General features: G+C 40.1%; 1 protein-coding gene across 6 annotated transcripts in view; it reads right to left on the bottom strand.

Moving 5' to 3' along the window:
• The window catches only part of epha7 (eph receptor A7), a 109,855-nt gene extending 106,617 nt beyond the window's left edge, over window positions 1-3,238 (bottom strand). For all 6 annotated transcript variants that reach the window (XR_002275924.1, XM_020612895.1, XM_020612896.1 and 3 more), the window contains exons 1-3: window positions 3,045-3,238; window positions 1,476-1,540; window positions 196-865 (exon numbers count right to left, since the gene is read on the bottom strand). Coding sequence is in view for 5 of the 6 variants with exons in the window: in XM_020612895.1 (XP_020468551.1) it covers window positions 196-865; window positions 1,476-1,540; window positions 3,045-3,138 (829 nt within the window). In the remaining variant the exon portion in view is untranslated. The remainder of the gene's footprint in view (window positions 1-195; window positions 866-1,475; window positions 1,541-3,044) is intronic.
• Window positions 3,239-10,227: the final 6,989 nt, after the last annotated feature.

Raw genomic sequence — 10,227 nt, 5'->3', positions numbered from 1 at the left:
TTTACCTTGTTTGGTGAGTTTTGGTTTTGGGGGGGGGGGTTCTTTTGCACACCTTTTGTTGTAAGAAATCCAGGATCAACCTGAATAATTGCTAAAATTTCATTCAGTAAGAAACAGTTCAGGGGATGATAGCAAGTACATTACTATGAAAAATATGTTTTGATTCTTATCATGGGAAAAGGTTCATTTACTCACGTTCGCATGCATCTCCTTTCTGATGAAATCCAGCTCTGCATATACATTTCCCAATGGGCACCAGCCATTCTCCCTCAGCGCTGCAGTGCATCTTGGGAGAGTTGTCGGCCTCCTCCTCAGCATCGCTCACGCACATGCCCTCGACCTCCACTAGCGAGGAGAACTCTGATCCTGTCACAGTGTCTGGGAACGTGGCCAGGTTCTCGATGATAGACCAACACTTCTTGTAATAAACTTTGACAGAGACCAGGGCGATACACGCCCCTACATCCTGAAAGGCCAGGTAGAAGCCCCGTCTGGACAGGGGCCCGATTATACGCACTTCTGTATTCAGCTTCATCTTTCTTTCGCCCAGGTCGCCCTGGGTGAAGCTTTCATCTGCAGCGATTGTGTCAATTTTCACAAACTGGTTCTCCCGTAAGATCCTGCCCACCTCTGAATCTGTTTCTTGATAATACAAGTTGAATGTCTCCTTGCAAGCGCCCACCACACCAGGTAGGCTGTTACAATCCCTCAAGGTGAACTTCATTTCCACAAAAATTCTCTGGGCATTGCCCTTCTCTATCCAGTTAGTTCGAAGCCAGTTATTCTGATTGGGCTCCATAACTTGGCAAACTTGATAAGTACGAATGGGTGTATAGTTCTCATCCAGGCCACTGATCTCTTCCCACTGGAGAAGAAGACATGCATTGTAATGAATACAACCATTAGGGACCACCACCATGTTGAATTTAAATATGGAAGTCATCAAACTGAGATACGCATCTAATGTTTAGCAATCAAACGCAACTGGAGGTGATTACACTGTAATGAATATGACAAAGGTATATGAAATATAGTCACTGGAGACCAAGCTGCATACTGTTGAATAAACTGCAGTGAATGAAAGGAGATAAGCAGTAGCATTTTTATCACACAAAACATCTTTAAAGAATGACTGTATTCAGTTTATCTGCTTCTGCTCACATTATTTATTTAAAACGTTTCTCACAGCCTGCTTTTAATCAGCCTAGCAAGTTGGAAATGGTTTGCTTAAGGCATCTGTGCTCTGAATGTCAAAAGCCATGAGAGTTTAGTAAGAGAAACAGCTTCCTGTGTTTTTTATCTTATGTTCCAGAAAGTTAAATACAGAAAGAAATAAGGGTACTGACTTCTTATGTATATTCAAAAGGTCCTTTAAATTTTATTATAATCTTTGTCCCGGATGGGGGTCATCAGAGAAAACAAGATAGAATACAGGTATAGAGTGCTTCCGCCATGCGGAGATTCTGCAGACTTACCCCGCTGGGAGGATGGGAGATCCACTCCAGTTCTGTCTGCTGTGCCTTGGAGTCCAGCAGAATTACTAGTGACAGGAAACCGAGAGTCGGGTGGTTAAATCTCACAGGGGCACTGGGGCTGGTATAACTGATAGGCCACACAAGTATGTCTATAGCGCATATACTCCTGACCTAATTTCTACCAGCAGCAGCTAAAGCAAAAACATGCAACAAGAATATATACACTGCAGTAGACAGGTTCTGGTGTCTGCGGGGACCTTTTGGGGAGACAAATTAAGACACTGACAGTGTACAAAGGGATTAAATAGGTTAGAGAAACAGACACGTATGTACTGGGAATACTTATGCATAAGGTTTGCGCGCATTTAATCTATTTATTGCGGTTTATTTCCAGCCATTTTTTTGAAGTGGAAGTTGTGCCTTAAGGTCAAAGCAGCTTCTGGGTCCATTCTGACCACATACAGAAAATGCGCTGAAAATGAGGCATAATTTCAGCTCAAAACGGCAGTAAAACTATCATGAAACCATGTTGACAGGATGCTAGTTTGCTGTTAAAGTAGCGAAGGATTTTCTGCAAAAATTCTGTTTTATGCACTGGAAGTGCGCCGGAGCGCAAAGGGACACCATAGCGGCTTTCATAAAAATTAAGTTTTAATCATATGTAGTATCAGCAGACAGCTTCATGATAAGACAGGGGTTAGGAGACAGGACGCACCACGAAAAAAAAGCTCAGGTTATGTCTTAAATGACACTCTTAGATGGAGCTCTGTGAAATCCGCCATATAAACAGAAGGATTTAGTATTCATATCACCTATTGCACCCAAATAACACTCGGTATACTGTAGTTTTGGTGGAGAGAAAATCTGCAGAACGATTTTCTATTTTTAGTAATAACATGATCTCCTTAATTTCAACTAAATCTGATCAATCAAAAGTGCCAGCGCTCGGGTATTTGGATGTATTTAAATCATGTCTTGTTCTGATGTTTTATTTTCTCCTGTCAACTTAAGCGTCTGAGGCGGATTACTGTGTGGCTCCGCATCAAACTGCTGTATTTTCCTCCAAGAAGCAAGACTAGACAAGAGTCAAGGCCACAGGAAATAACCGTCCGAAACTGCATCCAGATAGACGGCTCACTCATTTCCAGCGAGGTAAGTCTGCTGGGACGATCGATCGGCTGATACAACCCAGTTTGTCGTGATAGATTGTTAATCTATAACGGACTGACTAGTTATGTGGATAGGTCATTGGCACTGTAGTAAAATAAAAAAACGAGAGCTTCTGCGTCTAACCCGTGACTTACGGCTCCACTCGCCGTGCGTAAAACACCGAGAGGTCGCTCGCAAACAGCTGGGGAACAGAGAGCGTTGCCATCCCCGGACACCGACCACATCTGAGCGCGCTTGGGCACATAAAACATCCACATTCTGAGTAAATACATCTGCATTGGATTTAAAGGGGTGAAAGCGGGGACGCAGTCTGCCGGTTTTCGACACATCTCTGTAAATTCTCAAGGATGTCTTCCAAATGCGATGGGCTGGAAGAGAGTCCAAACTTTAAGAACTTACCTTCCTTTGCAATCTGTGCTTCCCCGCTGTCTAAATAACAGCATAAACGAAGGCAAAATGTAATCCACAGACACGGGATGGACCTGGACAGCATGATGCAGCTGCGGATTTCAAGATAGACCGTAACTCGCTTTGCCACCGTCTCGTGTGCTTTCCATTGACGAGACTAAACCGGCTCTATGCTCAACAATCCGCTGGTCTCCACTCAAATAGCGTCTGCTGCCGCTGGGAGGAGACTGTGGCCCCGGCGATGTCAGTCACGGAGACAGGCGGAGGAATCGTCCAATCGTAACCTGGAAAAGGAAACGTCATAAAAATAAAGGGCCAATTGGTGCGCGGAGGGGGATGGGTGTGTGTGTGTGTGTGTGTCTGTGGAGGGGGGGAGGGGGTGAGGAAACGTTATCACAACTCAGATATTTTTGGTTTTCTTCAGAGTAGTGGCAAGGGATGCTCAAGTACGGTTGGTGTCTTGACACAAACACACACACACACACACACACACACACACACACACACACAACCGCGGCTGAAAGACCTCATCTGATCCAGTCTCTCATTTTTCTGTCACCATTGAAACGTTATTATATTTGTATGTTTTTACACGAGCCATTTCCATTCAAAACATTTAGAATAACTTCTACATAATATGCGTTATTTTCATATTTTTACTGATTAACTTATGTTTCAGAGCTCAGTGGTTCTGGATGATGGACACCTTTTAGATCTTGTTTTCATCCCAGCACTTAAACTGGTGTTATTGGCCAGGGCCAGACTGTCACAGCAGCTGGTCAATAAACCCAGAGTACTGAACAACACCACTACGAACCAACACAAAGACATTCAACTGGCAGCTGAAAATCATGTAATACTGTCAAAAAAGTACCTTCAGCATGTAACCAGACAGAGGGTAAATACATTCTGCTAGTCCAGTGGTTCCCAAGCTAGGAGTCAGGCTTCACCATATGATCACAAAAATAATCTGAGGCGTCATGCAAGAGAAAAAAAAAAAACAACTAAAATTCTGCTATACAAATTTGTTTTTTTTTTCTGACTTGAAGATTTGCTGTGTTTTCAAATACTGGATAATCCAACCCATCTTTGAGCCTTGAACGGTTATTTCAAATGGTCACAGGCCAAAAATGTTCAGAATCTCTGATGTAACCTTGCACAATGTTTTCTTTTATATAAGGTTGTTTTGTTTATGTTAAACTTGATCTCAAACGTAATCAGTAACTACAGCATCAGTAACTGCCTTCTATGATCTTTTTCCTCCATCTGCAACACATTTCATGTAATACTGTCATATTCAATTGTGAGACCCTCTGTGCAGACTTCACATCAAGGAATGACTGAGAGAAGCACTGATTTCTTTCCATAAATGGTTCATGTCTTAATGAACTCTCTCTCTCTCTCCTCTCTGTGTGTGTGTTTGTGTGGACACAGAGACTCTGAGCGCTCACCTCTGATACTTTGCATCACATTTGCACATTGACCCACAGTTTTCAGATGGGAACGGCACCTCCACTGCCATTAAAGTGTGATTCTTCACCATCAATACAAAAGAAGTTGAGAAAAAAGTCAGGTACATTTTATTTCTATAGCCCAGAACACACATTTGTCTTAGGTGACTTTACAGTCTGTATGACGTATTGCACCGACAATTTTTATACCCTTGCTGTGAATAAGAAATACTCCTCAAAACACATTTAATGAAAAAAAGGAGAAGCTCTTCCAGGGCAAAAAAACCATGTGATCATGTACAAATTTTTCCATTCAGCTCCGGGATTCTAATATGTTACAGTGTCTTTAATGTCTGAGCCAAATATAGTATCTGATGGAGAGATATTGCCTGGTGTTTCTATCTGGGGAAGGTCATTGTAAGTGAGGGAAAGTCCCACTGAGACACACCATGCACACAACAGGATCTCATTCATTATTACTCTGCTGCTTGAGAGACTTTCACCTTAAAGCTGTAGCCACCAGGGGTCTTAAATAACAAGTGATGACTTAAAAAAACAGTCTAAAGTTAATTTACCACCTTCTCATATGACTTGGCATACCACTTACAAATTAAGGCATAAAGAAGAGCAAATGATTCCTTTATACATACAGCATTTGTTGCAGGTTACTAATTAATCTCTATTACATCAAGCAAAACAGTTGTAATTATGGCCGACAAATACTGATTAATAAACTGTGTACATAAAAATGGACCGAGGCCCAAGGACTCACTTCAAAGTTTACTTACTTCTGCTTTTTCTGTTTTTTGTATGTTTGTTTGTTTGGCCTGTTTATTATGATGCAAATTGCAGCTAATTCTTTTTGCCCTTGATACACGGTCAAGTCCTGCATGGAAGTGTATAACTAATGATTGCTGAGTTAATCTGGATTAATGTTACCTTTATCATAATTTGTCAGTAGGACACCAACCACTATAACAGTTTACTGTAAGTGTGAGAGGCGGGATTTCAGTGTTTGCTTTAACTGTGCATACAAACAGTGCATCCAGTATTGGGCCTGAGCCGGAGTTTACATTCTACAGTTACACAAACTGGTGATTGTGTGGAGGATATTCTGATGTTTTTAAGAGTCAGTATATTTAATTGTTGCTTTAAAACAAAGGGATTTTGTATTCCTTGACAGAATTATTTTCCAGGATGGTTTTGTGAAATGAATAAGTAGCATGTGAAAAAAGAAATACAAAAACATCAGTTATCTTGATGTTTTGTCACCGTTCTGTGTACTGAACGTTGATACTGGACATGTGCAAAAGCCTAAAGAACCTTTTTAATGTTCAGTCCCGACACCTTTAAAATTCTGTCTCCCTACGATACAGTTATATGTGAAAGTCGGGCCAAGCCACGGTGAAACAAGTTAAAACAAGTAAACACAGCCCATGTATCAAACACATTTAAAGATGAGCCTTTTTTCTCATGTTAATGCATTGTTCATTTAAACCTAAACTTACTTTTAAAATATAAGGCCAACCCACAACAACCACCACCAGTTTTGGCATATGCAAAAGTTCGAACATCCTTCCATAAAGTCTTCAGTCAGTCATTAGTCCTTAATGACAAATAAGGCAGTTCACAGAGGATGGGAAAATGAAGCTAAATGATGCTTACAAAGCACAGGGAGGCAAAAAACAAATCAAAGAATTTCCATCTTAAAATTTACACTGTTTGATTTGTCGTTAAAAAATGGCAGTTAAAGGAAACTGCAAAAGTCGAGGCAAGATGTGGAAGACCAAGCTTCAGAAAAACAGTACATCTACTGGGCACAAAGGCAAAGCAAACACTCATGTGAGTGCAAAGGAGCTGCAGGAAGGTGTAGCTGACACAGGAGTGGTGGTGCACTGCTCCACTGTGCAGCATTGATGGACAAATAGGGTCTACATGGAAGAGTCATCAAATGGAAATCTTACCTGTAACCTCATCACAAAAGACAACATTTGAAGTATGAAAAGCAGCATCTGGATAAGCCAGGGTGGTTTTGGAAACAAGTGCTGTGGACAGATGACGGTAAAATTGAGCTCTTTGAACACAATCACTAAAAGTGTGTTTGGAGAAAAAAGGAGCAGTGTTTGATGAAAAGAACATCTTGTCAAATACAAGCAGGCTGTGGGAATATTATTCTTTGGTGTAGTGTGGCAGCCAGTGGCACAGGACACATTGCAAGGATAGAGGGAAGAGTAATTATCAGCAAATTCTGAGTGTCATATGTGCATGGCAGCTACAGTGTTGTTAAAGTTAGGGGACTAAAATACCTACTTAATATGTCAGATTGTCTGGGCCTGGTCCTGGACTGCCATTCAATGTGTCATAATTTTGGATCACTGCCTTTCCTAACTTGAACATCTTAGTCACTGAGCAGTTCAAAATGTGTTCCAATATCAAATTTAAAAATATGAACATGTGAACTTGTGGTAGGTAATCTTTTGAGAGACTTATAAGATGGGGAAAATGATGCAGGTGGGTGCAATATAACAAAACAACATGATCAAGAAAGGTCTGTTTCACTGACATCAATACAAACCGTGTACAGTGCTGCCACTGGTGGCCAACAGAATCAAAGGGGACTACTATTTTACAGTATTCAATAGCATTACTGTAATGCACTGTGCACTCTGAGCACAAGTAGAAGCACAGCTACTGAGGAACACTCCAGTCAAAGAGTGAGAAAGACAGCCTGCACCATCTTTGATTTTCTTTTACTTGGTTGATTTGGCTGCTCAGTGACAGAAGTGTCCACATTGAATACTTGTCAGATCATCAGGCTGCTTGTCCAGTCTGACTTCCTCTACCAGTATATTACCATATCGCAGCAATTACTTTGGTAAATGACGGGAATGCTAGTCATAATTACTGGATTAAAGTAAGACCCAAATTGGAATAAATATGAATAATCCACTGGTACAATACATACATTTTGTGCTGCTTTTTAGGTTTTTAGTCAACAGCACTTGAGCATTGTTAACTCACTTCTTATGTGGAATGTAGAAATGAAAAACGAGATAAAGCCCAGCAAAGACCCATACAGTTTGTCACTTTGTCACCCTGACAACAATAGCTCTAACTGCTTGACTAATGTGAAATATCTTACTAAATTGGAAGCTGTCTGTTTTCACCTAATTGTACCAAACCTAAACATGCTCACTGTTGCCATGGTGTCCTCCAATTACCACACTCCTGTTATCCTCATATGTAAGTGACACTAAACATCAGTGGTATTATGTTCAGCACTGACAGAGATGAAGCAGCTATCGTCTTGCCTTGTTGTTAAATTGATTGGTTAACAGAGAAAAACGTAAGTGCCAAAAGGTTGGCCGAGGCAGTTAGAGATGTGAAATATTACATGGCAGCATGCACCAGCTCTCTGTCAGTGGAGCCTTTTCAAAAGTTGATATAGGCTCTCTGGTCATAACAGGCAACAATGACATGGGAGTGACTCCAACAAGACACAGCTGTCGCAACAATACACACTGAGGCAGCGTGTTATTGCAGACTGACACACACTTAATGGACCCTGTTAGGGTTTTTATGACTCCACAGTTGTGTAGGCATCACAGACAATGGACACAACTGTGAAATTCACATTAAACTTTTAACTACAGCTATGTTTCTTTATTGTGTGTCATTTGTGTTTGACCAGAGAAAAGCTTTGTTCAGTAACAAACTATTAGAGATTCTCACAGCACATCAAGTAACTCAGCATCAGTTCAACAGTAGACAGATAAAACTAAATCTATTCACTGTAGTCAATTAGATTCAATTTAGCCAATGCAATATGCTAAAAATAGAGAAAAATAAAACTAGTAATTTTAAAATTACATGATAACTAATAATAATCTGGGAAAAATATGAGCAAAGTTTTACTGTATATTATAAACATTAAAATAAACATGGGACAAAAAAAATCGGAATACCACTCTGCATCACTTTACACAGTGTTTTGGTAAAATGCTTTTCATGCTCCACAAGCTGAAAGAATAGAAACAAAAGTAACTTAGAAAGTAAGAAAGCAACACATTTAGACACCTTTAGTATTACTATATTCTTTAGAAAATAGGAAAACCAAATACTGAAGTCATGGTGGAAAATACCCAGAAATCGGCATCTTCATCCCCCAAGATACCAAAATGTCAATTTTCACAGTTATTTGGATGTTCAGTATTTTATTTATTTAGGTTATGTGCAATTATTGAATTGAATTCTTTAAATGGTACATTTAAAACAATGTAATTCACAGACCTGACTGCCCGCAGAGAACAACTGTGTGGTTTGTGAAATAACTTGTCTGGATGTAACTGTCTGATAACTGAAAGTAGCAACACAGTGACATCCTTAGCTTAGCCAGCTGCTGTTACTGGTCACACTGGGAGTGCAAGCCAAGCATTCTGGCATGATTTACAAGCACAAAAGGTAATGGTCTGAATCCTTATTATATTACTAAAAATAATAAATTCACAACATACCAGTCAAGCAGTCAGTGTCCATTTGTAAATCCCTCTTCTCTGTCAACTCTCTCCTTCTGCTGAAAGCTGTGCTGGTAAAACTTTATGATCTAAATACAACCGTGTTGGTTTTTTTATTCCTTCTCTCAAAACTCTCATTTCTTGACCTTCATTTTTGTGTAGCTGTCTCAGCTAACATTGAAATCAGAGGTTTGGGGGCTTGTGACCATCTCAATAGAGTGGAAGAACGTTGATGTTAGTGATGTGTGGACTGAGCCTGAAATATTGATAGTTCTAATCCCAACGTTTCCTGTTCTAGGATCAATCCCCCATATAAAATAAGTAGGCTAATTTGGGGTAAATGTATATTTTACTTTCAACAGGGGACACTATCACCAGGACAGTTTAAAAAAATACTACAAACTACTCCTTCCACCTGTTACAGTTACATGCAAACTATGGCTCTGTAAATGCTTGAGCCACTGACAATCAAAATAAGAAAAACATTTAGTCTGGAGTCTTGTGGTAACAGAGCGGATTTCATATGCAGTAGCTCATAGGAGGGATGTAAACAACAACCAAGATGGCATGTAAAGGGTATGCATGTACATATATAGCACTGCCACCAGTGGTTGCTGCAGAAACATTCCTTTGCAGTATAACCTGCATTTGAGACTAGGATGGCCCCATTTGTTGTAAATAAAAGCAACAACTTAGCCCTTACAGATCCACCTTATACCCCCTCTTCTCCATCATTATCTGTTGTCTGGACCCATCTCTTTTCCCTTGTTTTTTTGAACAAAGTATCAATATTGGTATGGGCAATTCCAGCTAAGATTTTACTTGGTATTGGGTCGTAAAGGAAATAAGTTCACATATTGATTGACAGCTGTGAGCTCCCACCCCTGACAGTAGCCTTCTCTGATTGGTTCAGAGTGTTATCCTGGTCAAAAACCTTTAGAAGGGAATATCAGGAGCCTTCGACAGAAAGTCTCTCAGCTAAGACCGGTTTTGGGGAATATTTCTACTGAAACAAAATTGAAAAATTATTACATACTGAACACTTAAATGAGTGCATGTCAAATATATAGAGTATACTGAGCATGATTCCAATGAAAAAACACTGTCTGCCTAAAAAATAATGTATTTATTGTACAATATTAACTACAGTATGCACAGGTTAAAAAACAACAAACTAACACAAAATACAAGACGCGGCATGACCACGAT

The sequence above is a fragment of the Monopterus albus genome, unplaced genomic scaffold (assembly GCF_001952655.1).
Source record: "Monopterus albus unplaced genomic scaffold, M_albus_1.0 scaffold128.1, whole genome shotgun sequence".
NCBI classification, from domain to species: Eukaryota; Metazoa; Chordata; class Actinopteri; order Synbranchiformes; family Synbranchidae; genus Monopterus; species Monopterus albus.
This window is presented reverse-complemented; position numbering and strand designations above follow the sequence as displayed.